The sequence below is a fragment of the Malaclemys terrapin genome, chromosome 18 (assembly GCF_027887155.1).
Source record: "Malaclemys terrapin pileata isolate rMalTer1 chromosome 18, rMalTer1.hap1, whole genome shotgun sequence".
Taxonomy (NCBI): Eukaryota; Metazoa; Chordata; order Testudines; family Emydidae; genus Malaclemys; species Malaclemys terrapin.
The window spans coordinates 10,746,335-10,765,236 of NC_071522.1; the positions used below are offsets into that span (position 1 = coordinate 10,746,335).

At 43.6% G+C, this 18,902-nt stretch overlaps 1 protein-coding gene across 3 annotated transcripts in view; it reads left to right on the forward strand.

The window, feature by feature from the left end:
• Positions 1-17,419, forward strand: part of RAP1GAP2 (RAP1 GTPase activating protein 2) — a 228,584-nt gene extending 211,165 nt beyond the window's left edge. For all 3 annotated transcript variants that reach the window (XM_054008314.1, XM_054008313.1, XM_054008315.1), the window contains 8 exons: positions 1,642-1,779; positions 3,022-3,140; positions 4,283-4,396; positions 5,057-5,174; positions 6,854-6,980; positions 9,532-9,608; positions 10,746-10,784; positions 12,034-17,419. In XM_054008314.1, the coding sequence (XP_053864289.1) occupies positions 1,642-1,779; positions 3,022-3,140; positions 4,283-4,396; positions 5,057-5,174; positions 6,854-6,980; positions 9,532-9,608; positions 10,746-10,754 (702 nt within the window). In that variant the 3' untranslated portion in view covers positions 10,755-10,784; positions 12,034-17,419. The remainder of the gene's footprint in view (positions 1-1,641; positions 1,780-3,021; positions 3,141-4,282; positions 4,397-5,056; positions 5,175-6,853; positions 6,981-9,531; positions 9,609-10,745; positions 10,785-12,033) is intronic.
• Positions 17,420-18,902: the final 1,483 nt, after the last annotated feature.

Here is an 18,902-nt window from a genome sequence, read left to right on the forward strand (position 1 = left end):
GGAAGAAATGCTAACATTTTGTTGACAGGGAAAGCTGAGGGAGCCAATACATGAATTGAGAAGCACTTTATCTGAATATACTGTATGTGGAGAGCATTAGTTATGGATAGTAAAGATACCGGTCAGTTCCAATAATTAATTTGATTTTCAAGTATTACTAATATATACACACATCTATCATAATAAACCAATCATTATGGATTTATGTTTTGTCTTGATTTTGATTGCAGGAAGGGGTACCATGATAGTCATTTCTTTAGGCTGAGCTGACACCTACTGGTTTAAAAAACAGTCACATCAGCCAGTTTAGTACTCTAACATGAGCTGTTGTGACTGGGTGCACAGCACCCTGGGTTTAAAGTATTTCTAGATCAAAGTAATCGGCAGAGAGTGGCACATATCGTAATATTTCCTTTTCACTGAGGCCCCAGGGCTGTTTTTTTAATGGTAACTGTTAAGAATGCAGATACGCACCTAGTGGGAGTTCCAGAGACGCCTCAGTGCCCAACTCCTAGAAGTCATTGTTTCCGTTGAGGGTTCTCAGGGGGAATGTGGTCTAATGGTTAGAGCAGGACCTGGGAAGCAAGATTTCTGGGTTCTTTCCCTGCCAGGAGATTATCAGCCATGACTCTCAGGTTTTACTTCTGGCTCTCCCACTCACTACCAGTGCTTACCTGTCAGAGACACATGGTAGACAATGATGTGTCCGCAGTCCATAAACTGTGTGCATAAAACTCATTAAGACAGTAAGAGGAAAACAAATGCCATGTTTACTGTATGGCGTGCCAGATAGGTGTCCTCTACTGCGTGCTAGGTAGCTAACTGTGGTGCAACATATATTAGTGTTTCCAACCTTTTCAGGTCAGCAAGCCCTTAGTCAAAGGGTCGGTGACCCTCTGAAATTTATTAGAGTAAAAAAGCGTATCAGTGACCCCGCTCCATGTAATTTGATGGGTGTGTTTTGAGAGGGTGACAGAGACTATTTGAAGGGGGGGGAGGTATTGCGGGAAGTGAGGGAGATTTTCTTTGCTTTACAGTGTAATACAAGTCTCAATGACTTGCCGCTCTCCCGATTGCTTGTTGTGACCCACCGGTTGAGAAACACTGGCATACATGAGAAAAGACTATTTAATGAACTTGTGTGTCCTTTTCTTGTTGTCTAGTAGAACTTGGCTTGTGGGTGAAAGTGACAGTGACAATCCATCTCCTGAAGGATTTCTTTGGTTGGTTGTGGGTGCAGAGGGGCCTTTATGCCATTTTGGGTGATTCATGAGAGCCACCCCATGACCCACCTACTTTCTGTTTTGAGGACTTAGACAATGCTGACACTGTGTGAATTTTAATCCTTTGTGAGCCGTTCATTGCATGGACTCAGCTGTTGACATTTGATACACGCTGGTGAATTTAATTGCACTTGTAGGTCACGTGGTGGTATTGCTGCTTCATCCTAGGATAAGATTCAGGTTCCCGGGTGGATATCTGTGTTCACAAATTCAACTCTGGGTTGCAGAAGGTACTGACTCTGATTTTCTAAACTCTGACAACATCCCGTGGAGATGCAAAGGGGTAGTTAGGGCAAGGAAATAGTATTCTGGTCTAATAGCAAGAGCTTGTTCCCTGTTCCTGTTAACTTGTCTACAGAGAGCCATTCGAGTCCGCAGCCATTCAATGGAAACCATGGTCGGGAGTCAGAAGAAACATCACAGTGGAGGGATCCCAGGGAGCCTGAGTGGAGGAATCACCCACAACAGTGGTGAAGTAACAAAGACCACCTTCTCGGTGAGTACAGCACATCTGCTGAGACGCAATCGCTCTTGAGAGATCGGAGGAGCAAGCGGTGAGAGAAGACATATTGGACTGTTTAGTCTATCCTTCCTTTCCTGCACAGTACTGTTCCCTGCAGTATATGGAAGTATGCTCTAGTGCGGATAAAGCCTGGATCGGGTGACACGAGATCTGGGGGACTATCCCTGGCTCTGCCACTAACCTACTGTATGACCTTGGACAAATCACTTCAACGCTCTGTGCCTTTGTTTATCCTCCCAGTCCCATCCTTTGTCCATTTTGTCTAATGAGATTGTAAACTCATCGGAACAGGGACTGTTACTTCATATATGATTGTGTAGCGCCTGGTATGCTGGGATCCTGGTCTCTGTCAGGGATTGTAGGTGATGCCATAATCATATGTATATGTCCTTATGTTGTAATCAGTTCAGGTTTAAATATCTCAAGTGACAGGGCTTCCACCTCTCTCTTGGGGAGACTCTTCCAAAATCTTATAGCTATTGGTGCAGATTTACAAATGTTAGGTGCCTAACTCCCATTGATAGTGTACTGATAGTCAGTGGGAATTAGGTGCTTTAGTAAACCCCTCCCCCCCGGCACCTCTCTATGCATTTAGATGCCTAAATATCTTTGTCAGTCTGGCCCATCCTCGTTAGGATTTTTTCTCCTTATTCAGACCTAATTTTCCTTTTCTGTCACCTGATTAGTCTTTGTTATACCCCCTTGAATGACCCTAAACAACTCCTTTCCCTTCTATATGGTTCAAATCTTTTATCCTTGGGCTATCCTATGCTCTTTCAATCTTTGGTTATCCAAACTATACATCTCCCTAAAACTCTGTAGGCAGAAATATTCCTAGAAAAGGTGTATTAATAAATGTGAACTTGGTTTGCAAGGCTGGTGTAAGACATCATGTGTCAATTTTTCTAGCCAGTTGTGCGTAATAAGGATGAGGACGAGGACGGGATCTGTATGGCAGATTGAAATGCTTTGCTTGTTTTGGGCCAAATTTTATTCCATTGCCTTTGGGGGAATTATAATTTTCAGATTGTCTTCCCAGATGTTTTAATCTGTTTTGGGAATGGCATGAAATATGTCGTAGATCTTCACGCTGAGGGAAAAATGCACAGCTGGAAATAAGTGTCTGGAGTAATTTCCATCTTGGCTATGGCCAGAGGAAGATCCCGGAGAGGAATATTTTTGTTTTAGTTGAAATTGGAACGTTTTGTTTTTCAGCCTCCTGTAGCTGCAGCAACAGCCAAGAACCAGTCAAGGAGTCCTATTAAGCGACGGTCGGGGTTGTTCCCCCGTCTGCACACTGGATCAGAAAGCCAATCAGAAAGCAGGACGAGATGGTAAGCACTAAAGTGCAGCAGTAGTAATTGTCTTGTCTGAGGCCTTGTCTTGACTAGGAAAAGAGAACATGCTTGTTATCATGTAACCCCACCATGACTTTGCCCTTAGCATAGACACTTTTTAACTCATGTTAGGTGATCGGGGCTGACCCTAGGCTCCCCTCATTGGTTGACCACATCGAGCTAAGTGTTCATCTTTGCCTATACCAGGGGCAAAGTCATGGATGAAGTTGTGGTAGCTAACAGATGTTGGCTGCCACAACGTCATCCCTGACCTTTTTTCCTAGTCAAGACAAGGCCTAAGATCTCAAGGGCTTCCTGCCTTCCCCATGAATCTCCACACCTTGCTAGCTCTAAAAGCAACGTTACTGTTGTTCATCTGATTAAAGGTGAGATGTCGAAGTTTGGCTAAAAGTAGAAAAAACAAACAAACAAACAAAAACTTGCTCGAGCGATTCCAGAAAAGGGGGAAGTGACATGAATGCTCTTGCTTAAAAAGGGTATTTAGGCTGTAAATCTACACTGGTCTCTGTGTCAGAGTGAGTGATATGACAAGCACTGTACACAGATGGGCTTAGAATAGAATGAATCCAAGCACGGAGCTGGCCTGATTAAAGCTAGGGTCAGGTTTTTTAATATGATTCTATTTGCACTATAGAACACAGAGACTCAGGTGGGCCAGATTTTGATCAGAACTTATGCAAAGTTCAAGAGGGTTTGGATCTAAGATGCTGACTCGGCCCATTCTGGAAAGAAGGTCCAGACCCAAAGTTTAGGTTAGGATCCGAACTTCCCCAAAGTTTTTGAGGGGTTGTAACTTGGGGCCCCTGCCAGCATACCCCTCGTTTGAAGAGGAGACTCCTCCACCCACCTAAACCATGCATCAGTTTGGCCAGCACTCTAGAAACTATTGTTTGATGCTAAAGACGTTGCATACTGTTGTCCTTTTCTAAGCAAGATAGCCAACATCTCCTCTGCCACAAGTCAGGTGCCAGGATCCCTTATAAGTGGGTTTCATGTCAGGCACTGGTCCTGAATCAGCAATTGTTGCTCTGGATTTACATTGCCTAATAGGGAGCAGAATTTGGCCAACCGTTTCTTGTCTCTTGTATAATCCTCCCAATCTGTTCTTTGCCCCTCAGTGACAGTGTCTCAGGAACACAGAAGACACCAGACGGGGGACATTCTTCTCAAGACATGAAATCAGAAACCTCATCTAACCCTAGCTCTCCTGAAATATGCCCCAACAAAGAAAGGTAAAGAGAAAAGGCTGGAGTCGGCGCAGCATACTTCTCCTTAATGCTGGAGTTCATATCAGTGCAGTTCAGTAAGGAGCCTGCAGACAACCAAACGGGAGGAAAGTGAAGTTATTATATGACTCACTTACAGCAAACCTACCATAGTATCTTTCTTTAAATAAGATTTGGTATTGAGGAAAAAACAACGAAAGCAGGCATCTCCCTTGCTTGTGTGAAAATACCTATAATTCTCTCATGAACTCTCTTACTAAAAAAATAACCAACAACCAGTATTTTGCAGATATTGTCCAAAACACCACAGCATTGCAATAAAAGCAGTGTCTAGGACTGTTACTGCAGAATATCTAAAACTTGAGGCTAGTAGGAATCTGTGGAAAACAGAAGAGAAATCAATAGAAATATTTAGTGTTCTGGTTAGCATTTAGGGAATTAACATGGGCCATTTGTTTCTGTTAGTCTTATACACTAAGTCACTTAACTTCATGTTTTTTTTTAATGATTATGTATAGATTTAAAACTATAAAGCAGGCCAAACTAATCCCTGCTGTAATTCCATTGCAGTCAAGAAAATGAATCAAGGATAAACATCTCCCACTAGCCTTAAGCATGAAGCTGTCTGTGCTGTAATCATCTGTTTTCTTCTTGTTCGCTTGCTAGGCCATTTATTAAATTGAAAGAGAATGGAAGATCAAACATCTCACGCTCTTCATCAAGTACCAGCAGCTTCGGCAGCACGGCAGGGGAGAGCGAAACCTTGGAAGAATACGACAGCGTGGTAGGCACTGAAATACCACCACACTTGTATACAGTAGGGCCTGCTTCTGATCCTGCTTCTGCTTGTCTAAGTCCATTGACTCCAACTGAGTTACACCTGATTTACACTGGTCTGCGTTCAGAATTAGACCCATAATAGCGATACATAGTTGTACATTTATCTAAACAGCCTCATGTCATGGATCTTACTGCAGGGCTTTTATTTATCTTTAGCCATCACTGTTTTTAATGAGTTTCCATCCTCTCAATTAACTAAAAATTCTATAGCAGTTCTCACCCTAACTTCAGGAGAGAGTCCACTGGTCGCCAGTGCAGTAAAATGATGAGGCACAACTCAGGGGAAGTCTACACTGCAGTCATGGGGTGTGACTGCGGCTAGTGTAGAGACACCTGGGTATACTGAGATGAACTCGTTTGGGTAGTAGGCTAGTGAACCCCGGCAGCATGAACTTCGACTGATCGCAGGGTGCAGCAAGAACTAGACATCTTGCTGGTAATGACATTGACAGTGGAAATCTAATCAAGTTATAGCTGTGGCTCTTCTCCCTCCCTTCGTATTTACATTGTGCTCATCGCCCCGGTAGCGAAGTGCCTAGAAGTATCATTCCCTTCATGTTACTGATGGGTGAACTGAGGCACAGGGGAGGGAAGTGATTTTTCAGATGTCACGTGGTGAACCTGTGGCAGGGCCAAGAATATGATGATCCGAGTCGCCTGACTCGGATCATTCCTGCAGGTGCCCAGTCCTTGCTGCCAGGATGAGGCAGCATCTGTGGCTGCGTGGTGGTAATAGTCTGTGTTCTGTCATGTGACTCAGCTGTTCCTTTATGTTTTCAAAGGAGCTTACAAGATTCCATTCATTAGACCAGGGGTGGCCAACCAGTGCCTGAGAAGGAGCCAGAATTTACCAATGTACATTGCCAAAGAGCCACAGTAATACGTCAGCAGCTCCCCCCCCGCCCGCCTCCCACCCACCAGCAGCCCCATTGATCAGCACCTCCCGCTTCCTCCCTGCACTTCCTGATCAGCTGTTTCGTGGCATGCAGAAGGCTCAGGGGGAGGAGCGAGGGCACTACAGGCTCAGGGGAGGGGGCGGGAAGGGGTGGAGTGGGGACAGGGCCTGTGGCAGAGCCAGGGGTTGAGCAGTGAGCACCCCCCGGCACATTGGAAAGTTGGCGCCTGTAGCTCCAGCCCCGGAGTCGGTGCCTATACAAGGAGCCGCATAATAACTTCTGAAAGCTGCATGTGGCTCCGGAGCCACAGGTTGGCCACCCCTGCATTAGACTGATTAAAAACAAAACAAATCCTACAGCCCTTCCTGACACTGAGGTTAATGGGACTGCTCAAGGGAATTCAGGCTGCAGGATTGGGCCAGAATTTGATCTCACTTGCGTTGGTTTGGCCTCTCCCCACTGACTTCACACTTGATATACATACACAAGAGGGGAACTGAATCTAGGGTGTGCAAAAGTCCTGATTGCGGCCTGTGGGGACATTGCTGTGCAAGTCTAAGCCCTAGCAGGCTTTGCTCCATCAATACCACCTTGCCCAAGAACCTTGCTCTTCCCACCTGGGCTCTCGGACTGGAGCTGCGCTGAGCACAGATGCAGTGCGACAGAAATAGAACACCACTGACGAAAGTTCTCCATAAAAAAGTCTTTGCTCAATCTCTGCCTACAGGGCAGCCAGCCATCCACAGCCTCGCCTTTCAAACAGGACGTGTTTTTCTACGGCTCTTCTCCCAGCAACGAGAATTCGAGCATGGCAGCTGCTGCTACACCGGTGATCATGAGCAGGAGTCCCACAGGTGTGTAGGATGGGGTGGCAGCGTGGGAACGGGACAGACACTTGTATCTGTTGGGCAAATGTACAAATATCTCTAGGAAGATCAACCCTAAGCACCTCCCATGGAACGAAACCCAAGTATCTGGCTCCACTTTCATCTTCTAATAAGGTTCTTATGCTGCCCTTTCACCATAGTGCCTGAGTACCAGTAGTGCATTAAGCAACATGACTACACATCCATCAGGTGGTGTTTATTCTCTGATCCTCTCCCCAGAGGGAGAAGTGTGTGCAGTGGAGGATGTTTTGGTAGGGTTTGTTTTGGGGCTTCTCTGGATAAAAATTGTCCCACAGGAGATGGCAAATAGGTTGCCATTGGACCCCACAGAAACACCACAATCCATTCAGCACTGGCATGGAGGAACAGACTGGCACGGGCCTGTCCATTCTTTTGAAACCCAGCAAAGGCCACTGGTCTCCCCAACATCTGTTGCCTTTTGTTTTCCAATGCCCTGGCAGCACTGGGAAATTGTTTCTTCTGTGAAGAAAAATCTGCCCTAGTTGGAGCTCTGTGATAGCGCTGCTGGCAGTGCATTGAAACATAACCCACAAAACAATGAGCCAAATTACTTCAGCCGCTCCCCCCTCCCCCTCCCCAGCCAGCCATTAATCTCCAGTGAATATTTTATCGCCAGTCACTGTTACCGAGAGCCCTATTCTTCAACGCCTGCTCATATGAAAATCCAGCTGAAATCAATGGGCCAGTTCACATGAATAAGTACTACTTGATGTGTGAGGGTTGCAGAATTGGACCCTTACTGAGGGCTTGATTTGGCAACCCTTATTCACATTAGAAAACAGTCCCATTGAAGTCAATAAATGGAAACAGCTAGCTTGACTCTCTCAGCATGCCTAAGGATTACAGAATGGGGCCCAAGGGGCCCAAACCAAAATCTATTGAAGTCAATAGGCACCTTTTTATGGTTGTTTTTTCAGGCCCTCCCAGTTCAGCAGATGCACTTTACCAAGTGCTTGACTGTAAGCACATAAGTAATCCTATACATTCAGTAAAGAATTTAGACTTGTGCTCAAGTCCCATTGGCTCCAATGGGCTTTGAATCAGTCCCTTAAAAATTAGTTAGATAGAATGACTCATTCTGATCCATAGAAGCCTGACGGCGCTATCAACGATTATATTTCAGGATATGTCTCCACTGCAGGTGGGAGAGCCCCTCCCAGCCCAGGTAGAGTCACACTAGCGGAGATTCAGCTAGAGTGCTAAAAACAGCAGTGTGGACAAACCCATCCATTCCCTTAGGTTTGAGAGCCCAAGTTGCAATGTCCATATGGCTGTTTTTAGCGTACCAGCCCAAGCCCCGGGGTGGGAGGCTCTCTCCCACCTGAAGTGTCGGCATACCCTCATTGGCCTGTGCAGAAGCAGCCTCGGAAAGTGAATGAAATGCTAACTTCTTCCTAAAATCTTGGCTTGAAAAGTATCTTGCAGACAGGTCCTGGTCACCAGGGTATCCGTTTAGCAGACTTTGTATTTTTTATGTTATATTCTGCACAGGGAATCTATTTCTCTCTTATAACTAAAGCGTATCGGTGGCTGTTTGTTGTTGGTTTGTTTCCTTCTCAATGGACTGGCAACTAGAGTAGTCTTGGAAACTTACATATGAGATCACTGGCTCCATGGAAAATGCTGTGATTCAGAACATAACCAGGAACTAAGAAGTTTCCTTTTGGCATGATTCTGTCAGGCTTACGTTGAGCTGAAGCTCACTCTGCTACTAGTTCCATTCATTTCAATAGAACCGCTAGCAAAAATAAGGCACTACTCACTATAAGGGTGACAGAATGGGAACCTTTGTTAATTCATTAAAATAATGACACTAATACCATTCTGTTCTGGAAGATTTTGTGTGTGCAGGCAAGGAGTTCGGGACTTCAGCGTCATATTCTCCTCACACATAGATCTACCACTGTTTTAAATTTCATTCCCCATAAAGAGTGTGGGAGGAAATGATACAAGTGCAAAATGCATAATGGGAAGTTATGAGTTAAGAATATTAGCTCTTGGCTAAACAGCCATCTCAGTTTAACCATTCACAAATTAGTAACTGGTAACAGGGAACAGCTGTAAAAGAAGGATGAAGTGGAAAATCTGAGGGAAACTTTAGCTCTACCCACGTGCCCATCATACGCCCAGTTACTTTTGTCAACATTAAAACAGCCATTCTCTGTGTTCAAAATTGGTATTTCATATTTGTCCCCTTAGCAAACTGAAACCCGTGCCATGCATTTCCTAGATCGGTCATTTATTAGTGACATTTCTCAGAAATATTATGGGATATAATTAAGCATCAATTTACTCCATTCAAGAGGATTACTTAATGTGGAAGTTTTGCACAACCTTTAGAAAAAAACGAATGAAATAATTGATAAAACCACTGGGAATCCATTCAACTGACTGGCTGGTTGGGCTGGTCGAGGTGCAGTCAAGATTATAGCTTCAACAAATACTGGTTTATTGATTTTTTTTTTTTTTTTTTTTTTGGTGATTTGTTTCCTGACAGATATAAAGAGCAGAAACTCTCCGAGGTCCAATCTAAAGTTTCGCTTTGATAAGCTTAGCCACGCCAGTCCCAGCACGGTACGTATCTGTTAGTGTAACCAGCAGGGTCTCACACACTGAACGCGTTACAGCTCCAACTGGCCACTATGGCCGAACTGTGCTTGGCTAGAGACTAGCAGCCACTGGGAGCCAATTGCAGCGCCCTGATCCTCAGCAGCAGGCAAGTGGGGGTCCTACTCTAACTTCTGTAAACCACTTTATGCCTGTGGAGAATGAGGTACAGCAGTTCAATGCCCTGGGATACCTTGACATGCTCCTTCACGCCAGGTGTAGGAGGGACAGCTAGTTCAGGAGGCAGTGGAGCGTTCCCATAGCACAATGTGATTCTAGCAGACCAGAGAATGCAGCCCTATGTCTAAGGATATCTCACAGTAGCCCCGAAGAAAAGGAGCATACAGAGCGGGAAGACCATGCGACCACCACCACCAAACCTACAGAGCGGGCAACTCGCTGGTTGCTCCAGAACAGAACCTGAGGGGAGAAGTTCCCATCTGAGGCCGAGGCATGAGCATTGTTCTGTGTGTAAGCCCCATAACAAAAGAGACGGGGTCTCATATACACACACATCTCCCCTGGCCCCCTCACACTAAATTACATGTGCTCCTAGCACATGTTAACAGTCTCTTACAATGGGTTCCCAGAGGCAGCATCATACATGCCAGTGTTAATTGCCACACCCCAGCCCGGGAAATGCTGACAACAGTCACCAAAGCACGGCACTCCCAAATGGGCTTCTTGGTTTCTTCTGGGGTCAGGTGGCTCAGTTGTGCAAAATGGTTGCTTTTATGGAAAGGGGAGGGCAGAGAAAGGGATTGGGAGAAGCAGAGGGTCTGTTGATGGCCAGTCCCTGGGCGACATCCGCAGGGGTACCTGTTAAAACTGGTCCAAATGCTTCAAAATTGTGATGCTGAAGTTATCTTTGTAAAAATTTCATCAGCATTTTTGCTGTTATTTTTTTCACCCATTCTGATACTAGCGATTGTGAATCTCATTTCTGACCTTCCTACCAGCCTGTTCTGGAGGCCCGTTAGGGACAATTGTAGCTCAAGTTAAGAAATACAGGAGGTGCAGGGTAAAAAGCTTTTTACACACAGCTGTCCCTTTATTTGTATGAAAAAAAATCCGTGTTCTGCTTTTTTTTTTTCTTTTATATAGAGTCACTAGCAGGCAACAGACAACATGAACTTGTAAAAGGTAAGTGCTTTGTAATATGCTCTAAGATGATTGGTCCATTCCCCTGCCAATGCAATTATAGCACATGTCTTTGGGTTCTATCCTAGCACAGATTTCAGACCCCAGTGGGATTTCCATCATTCTCTTTTGGAGCGATTGTTCGGCAGGCTAATAGATCTCACTGTGGCAAGGTCCACAGTTTTAGCTGTTGCATTGTTTTTTTAAAGGAGTGGTTAGAATTTTTACAGAGAGAATAAGGATACGTTTTGTTCATGCTCATAACTGGAAAAAATAACAGGCTGAATAAGTTGCTCAAACATCCCTCCTGCCAAAAAAAAAAAAAAAAAAAAAAAAATCAAAAAAATATTTGGGCAGAGCTCAGGCATGGAACTATTCAGCTCGTCAGGTATGTTTTACAAGCATTTAAAACATGGAATTGTAATGGGAACTGTTTTGCAACCCTTAGCAGTTTTTCAACTAATGGCTGTAATAACCTGGGGGTCGGGGGTCTCAGTCTAGTTCTAAATAGTCATGTGGCCGCAGCAGAAAATGCCTCCATCAGAACTGGCAACAACTGTTTCATCAGAGAAGTGCAGAAGTTTGAGTCTGGATATTCTTCCGGCTTACAGGTGGCCCCCTCCAAGTCAAGGTTGAAATATACTGATGAGCTGCACAGGGAAGCTTGCAAGGCCAATGTTTTTATTGCAGGCCTTGTGACAGTTGTGGCTTTTCTTAAGGCCCCAGCTCTTGGAGTCCTGTTATTTCACAAAAACCTCAGCTTTCATTCCATTAAAAAGTTTCTAGCCCTCATAGTTGTGGTGAACAGCCTCAAACCCCAGAAGTATCCCAAAATGTATAATTTTTTTAAAGTGGGCAATTTTTAAGCCAATCTCCTGCTTTGTGTGTGCTGACTCATGAGTTTTCAATACTTAGGGTTAGCAGTGCTGCAAGCTCTAACTCTTCTGTGGCTTCAGAGGGAGCTGGAGTGGCTCAGCACCTGTGAAAAATCTGGCCTTCCATGTTAAGAGCAATCACTACCTTCAGCCAGTAATATGGGCCTGAGCCAAAGCCCGCTGACCTCAACTGAAAGATTCCAATTGGCTTTGGGTCAGACTATACCTTTACTTGGAGGTGAAAGTTTTTACAGCCGCATAGTGCTTTGCAAAACTCTGAAAGTGGCACGTCTTATTCATACTGTCACTGACCCTTTCTTGAGAATTTTTTCCTTTAGCATCTCTGAAGTTTTTATTCTTTTTGCCTTTTTTTGCAGTTTATTTCTGTTCTAACAAAGGGAAAAATTCTTCTCTTCCAACATCAAATGGGAAACCGTATTAGCTACACTAACAGCAACTGCCACGCTGCATTGTGAGATCTTCACCTATTCAGCTGTACCTTTAAGTAAGTCAAGAAGAAACTGCCACCTAGCAGTAATTTCTGTAATTCTAACAAGAACCCATCTTTTCAGAATGGTAAACAAGTTACTCGACTCCCATTTTGTCTGACAAAACCCATTCTTGCACTGCAGCAGGAGATGCATTTTCTACCATGTACTTGAAGCAACTTCACCCTCTCGCTTGGTACTCTGAAATGTGTTAACCTCGTGTGCGCCTTGTTTGTACTGTAGCTATTTGTCCTAAGATGAGTGTTGTTCATCTGGTATATCTTTCACTGGAAAAAGACAATTCAATAACACCTCCTGTTTCCCATAGGCTTTTTCATATTGCAACTCTGTGTCTATCACTTTGAGCTAGCATATGATTTTCCTTGTTCAGTAAGTAGCAGAGGGACTGTGGTCGAGTGGATGTGGCCCCATGCATGAACTTGAGCAGTAACTTCTGTGGGCCTCTGTTCCCTTCCTCCTTGGTAGGGTAGGAACTGACTCACATGATGGGTTTGTTTAGTGCCAAGCACAATAGGACCTCCAGGCACTCCCACACTAGAAATAATATTAATGGAGGCTCTGCTATTTTACAGTAGAGAATTTGGCCCTCACTCTTTAGGAGGACATATGGGCTGGAGAATAGCCACTTTGCTTGTAATTTGCTTGCTGGGGATAGATTCCAGCCGTTAAGAAGCAGACTTCTGTTGTTTGTTTGTGTAAACTCGCTTGGCAGGACTGTGTAACCCACCTACTCAGAGGAAGTTCATCCCCTTCGCTGTGTAATGGATTAGACACATGCTGTGGGGAAGCAGCTGTGCAAAGTCAAAATAGGGCTGGGAAGAAGGGACCCCCCCCGAATAGAGAGAGCTGACTAAGCAAACTCCACCCTCTCATAACCACAAAACAACTCTCCAGCTACTGTTCTACATCACCCTGGGGTAAGGCTGATTTCTGCAAACAGGGCTTGTACGTAGGCAGCAGCGGTGTGGTTCGTATTTTTATGGGTGCCATGATAGTATACAAGAGCCTGCAGAATGACCAACACCACGCTCTTGGGAGACATCACCAAAGATTCTGCACGTCACCCACTTAGTTAAGGAAGTTTGCCATTAGAAAAGGGACAAAAAAAATTGGAGAACAGTTTTTTAAGCTGTATAAAGATGCAACAGATTTTCAGTATTGTGAGAAAAGAGTCAGGCCCCCAATTTTTCCTTCCATTTTATGCTTCATGGAAAGCGATTTCACTTCCCTCACATAGCATCAGTAGTACACGGCCTTGTTAAGGAACAGCACTTAGGTCACCTGCCACCTTTCAAGACTCAATTGCCATAGAGAAACTGCCAGGACCTGAGGGTTCCCATAGAACCAAATGTAGACGTTTAATCAAACACCAGGGGTCTAAATGTATGGCCATTGCCCTGTACCTTTTACTCTAGTGCAATGTAAGTGTAAAATGTCAGTGTGTGACTACTGCAAGGCAAGGGAGAGTCAGTCAGTCAGAGCCCAGCTGTTTAATTAAACATCTCCAATAGTACTACAGGAACTCATTACATTAAAGAAGAGGCGCTTTCATTTTATCAGCAGCTGAATTGCAGCGAGAGGGGAAGTGCCTTATATAATTTAAATACCTTTTCCCCTGCCCCAGATGGAGTGACTTCAGCTACAACTGGGGCGTGGGGATTCTGACTACTAAGTAGATCTCAAAAGCACCCACTGAATTTTGTGGGCCAGATCTTCAGCTGGGGTCAGCAGGTGATGCTCCAGCCTTACAGCATGTGAGAATTGGACCCCACATATCAAATTTGAGTTTCATGTGAACGACTTTTCAGTACCTGCCTTGTTCCTCCAAAAATGGGGGAAAAGACCGTGTAATTTCTATCGCAAAGAGTTGCTTAAAGCTTCTTTTATGGGAAAATAATGTACTATCATTTCATATTTTGTATGAAAATACTGGTGGAGCTAAATGCACTTTGTGGTCCTTTTCCCCTCCCGTGCATGACAGCTCGTACGTCATTTCTGGTGGTGGGTACAAGTTACTACTTTGATTTTGATATCAGGAACTCTAAATACCTCTATCGATTTCCATAAAATGTAGCCAGCTTCCTTTTTTTGTTCTTATGGAGGCCCCATCCAAAGGGCGTCTTTCCACTAGAGGGCTCAGGGATGAGGCCCATGCTGTTAGCACGCTAAAAAGAATGTTGTCATTTTGCACAGTGCGAAAAACATTTTTTTCCTTAAATTAATCCAGCTGATTCACTAACACTGCCTCATTAAATGAGGGGCTTCACTTGCATGTGGAAAGAAAATGTTCATACTTTGGTGCCAGAGGTTAGGGCATCCACTTTTACATTTGAGGGGCTGAAGTGTCCCAAATGGGTCTCTGGTGTCTAATTTGTGGTTATAAGTGCAGAATTAGGAACCTCTCCAATCACAATCATAATGTGACAGAGGAAAGTGTAAAATACATGTGGGCATAACAAATTGAGGAGCCGTATTTTCAAGCAGCCCACAGCAGGGGGAGTGCTGTCCACAGGCAAATCCATCTCAGCTGGTACACTTCAGTGTAGTTCCTTTGACATGAATCAAACTGTACTGGCTCTACACCGTTGAAGGATCTAACACCATGCTGGCAAAGTGCTATGGTAACTTGGACACAAGCTTGCCTGGCCTTTGGAAAGAGTCTGAAATTTTGGTTGAGGTAAACACACAGTATGTAGAACCAAATGTTCATTTTCCATCAGCAGCACACTGCATATTTTGGTTTAATAAAACAGATACTTACAGGTGCTGCCGGTGCCTACACATAGTTTGCCAATTTAAAATAAAACTAATTGCCATATAAGAGCTTGTAACTATAACAGCAGAGGAAGTAAAGGGCAAGAGACAAATTTTATTGATTATTTTCTCTGAGAACAGAGAGAGTGTTTTTCTTTAAAAGTACAGCTCTCTGCAGAATGAAATACTAGTAACAACTAACCAAAATTCAGAATGTTTTCTCCTTTAATTTCTCTGAATGGAATTTAAATTTTAAAAATGAGTATTTTGTTTAAATAAGGAAAAAGCACTGTCTCTTAAGTCCTGTTTTGCAGCAGTATGTATAGATAGGTACAGATGTCTCAGGTTCAAAACATTTTAAAAAGTCAGAGCTCATATGTGTGTACATATTTTCTCCACTCTTTCCCTTAGATATGGTTTGATCAATTTCCTTAAGCCATATACCAAAATGTCACCTGGTAGGGGTTTTTTTGGTATTTCAAGGGGCTGCTTTGATTCTACACAAGTCATCTTTAGCGTTGCTCTCTGTCAAGATCTTTAAGCACAAGACATGATGTCTTGGGGTATTTCATTAGAGACTGTGACTTTCTGTAAAAGTTGTTTGAATGCAATTTAAAGCCAGGCAGATGGGAAAGTCTGAAAATAAGTGAGAGAAATACAGTGAAGTGGACTCATCTTCACCATACCAATCCCACAGAATTTCAGAGGAGATGGAGAATTAAGGTCTTCAGGTTAAGTTTTCAAAAGTACCCAAACATGTCAGGAGTTTAAGCCTGATGAGTCTTAGATACTTTTTACCCCCTCACCACTTGTGATCATTAAAGATCCCGTGGAGCATTTTACAAGAGTAGAGGTTTTAATGCTGCTGTCCTGGCCCCATTCCAGTACAATTACTTTCTGTCTACTTACGTTCCTTTGAAGTTTTAAGTGGGAATGGTATTCTTCTTCACTTCTGTCCGAAACTGCTGTGCTACACCCCAGAGGCATCTACACAGCAGTATATATTGCAAAGTGTTTTGGGACGACAAGAACTACATAAGACATTAGAGGAAACCCTCAGTAGTTCTAGTTAATACACTAAATTCTAAGACCGTGCAATTTTTCAGTTGGAGTGAAAAATGGGACTCGGAAAGCAGAAACGAGATATTTTTGTCATTCTTCACATGGTCAACAAAAAATAGGGATCGCTATGGGACAAACTCCAAGTGCAGATAGACACCAGAACACTGTCGTCCTATCTTACCACCTTGCACTGATTTTACTGTATTAACATGGGTACTGTGGAAGTGCAAACACTGTATATTTATTTAATAAGACATTCAGGGCCAGATCCTCAGCTAGTGTACATCAGCACAGCTCCACTGACTTCAATGAAGGCCTGCTCTGCAAATTGGGAATCATTTTATTTTATGCTTTAACTTTTCCACCACTTATTTGAGCACGAAGGGGAAGGAATTCTCTTCTCTAATCTGCAGCACATACTGCACTCTCTACCTGCCCAGAACGTCCACACAGGGCCCTGGAGACTCTAGACAGAGAAGAAGAGGGGGGATTTTCAAAAGCTCCTAAGGGGGTTAGCAGCATGAGTCAAATTGAAAGTCTGTGGGGCTTCTGCTCCTAAGTTGTTGAGCCTCTGAAACCTCCCCACCCCAAATATGTAATCTGCAATCAATCCACATTGCAGACAGGAAATCTCAAGTGCTGAATGGAATGGAGAATTGAGTCCTGCCTCTCAATATTCTGCTGTTTCAATAGCAGAAAGGGGATTGGTTTGCAACTGTGTACACACACTTACAACATGTACGTAAGTGCTTTCCTGCATACGTCTCCCAGAAAGCATGGACCGTCAGTGCTTTGGTGAACAGGGATGTACTTAAGCACATATTTAACTGCTTTAAGAACTAGGGCTTTGGTTACTGTCGAGAGGAAGGGCCAAACAGCTAGACGGTGTAAATGGACACATTAACGCCAGCTGAGGATCTGTGCCAAAGATTTTTCAGCTGATTGTGAGAGGTACTTAGCACATACAACTGCCATTGAAGTCAATGGACATTGTGGGGGCTCAGCACCTCTGCAGATCAGACCCTTTGGGGCTTAAGTTCAAAATTCGGTTTCATTTTTAAATAGTTAAGTTTCTTTTTTTCTCTCCAAATCTTAACGCATGCTTTCAGTTTTTTTTGGTCGTGAATGTAGTACTGTATAAAATCCTGCAAAGGGTTTTCTAAACAATAGAATGTGATGAGAGGTAACAGTGTGGGGGAAAAAAATTCTTAATGAAATGTATCTGACATAAAAATTATTTTTTTGTAGAGAGGTGATGCTTTGTAGAGTTTCTGGTTACCTATGTTTGTGTAAATAATGTACATTTAATTTATTGCTATGGTAGCATATTGTATTTGTTATGTATAAAAACTAATTCTAAAGGTTCAAAAATGTATATTTTGTTGCTTAATCGTGTCTTTGCAAAATTCACAATAAAGAACATATTTTGTGCCTGTAAGCGTACCAGGATTTCTGTGCACTGATAACGCATTTGGCTTCAACTGTACCCTGCAGGGTTGCTTGGGATCTTCCTGATGTGGTTTTATGCCCGTTTACTTCCACGAACTACCGTGGAGTTACTCCTGCTTTACAGCAGTGTATGAGATCAGAATCAGGCCTTAAGGGAAAGCAAATGTGAATGCATGGCTAATCCATATAAGCCACATCCTCACTTGGGGTAAATTGGCATACATCCACTGAGTGCAATGGCCAATTTCCATCACCTGAAGCTCTTAAAATATACTCCATACTTAGTAACTACTGAGTTAAGACACTTTTTCAAAATGGAAAATTGATCCAACACACCATGGGCCAAATTTCGTTCATTTATACTGGTGTAACTTCAGTAGTTACTCCTGATTTACTTAGTGTAACTGAGAACAGAATTTGGGACCAATTCAGCAAACCATTTAATCGAGTACTTAAGTTCCATTAAATTCAAGGGGATGTAAGCATGTGCGTAAAGCTAAGTTCAGACTGAAGTGGGTACTTAGCTTATGTTTAATATATATCTTCAGTGTCAGATTTTAAATGGCCATCAATTCCAGCTGCTAAACAATATGAACGGCCAGTGCCTTAATTCAATGTTAAAACAATGAACGAGTGCCCTTACTCATTACTACAGTAATAGTCCCTACTACTAATCAAACCACATGGAAGAAGGGAAAAGCAGCAGCTATTCAATTAGTCCAACACATGCACATTACAATAACCACCTGGCGTAGCTTACCTGGATCCCACCAGCCTTTGAGCCCTTACAAACGTTCTCCCTGTGCCAGGTATGAAATTGGATTTTTGCTGAAACTCATAAGGCCTCATTTAAATCCCTATAGTTTGGAAATTCAGTTGCAATGTCCCAGGTCCTTCCCTCCTGGAGCTCTCAGGAACATGTCTGGCAGCCACAGGACCAGTAATGTGTTCCTACATCTTCAGTGAACAAACCACAAAAGAAAATTAGCCAGTGTTGCTCAAGCTTCAGGCATTTTTTTTTAAAAGGTGTTACTCCACTGTCCCTGCAACTTTATATCTTCAACACTGTAACAAGAGGGAAACAAAACCGGGAGGCAAAATAAATCTTCCTTGATTTATACCTCAAAGATAATACGGTGGTAAGTGCCATGGGGAGTATTACACCACAGTCTCTTCTATCCTTTGGGAGGCAGTAGGCAGAGTCCAAAGCACTATAAAGCTGGGATTTTTGAAGGAGCCAAAGGGAGATTGGTGTCTAACTCCCTTCTTCTCCCTCAGCTTGAAATGATGAGGGTTAATTGTTGCTTTGCTCCAGAATCTACAGCGGGAGGGGGCAATGACAATGTGCACTGGCCCAGGTGGGGGCTGTGTGCCCCAGGCAGGAGATTCTGGGGTGCACTGTTGCTGTACCACCCGTAAAGATGATGTGTTTCCCAACTGCAGCGTCCAGTTCAGTGGGTCAGCATGAAGGG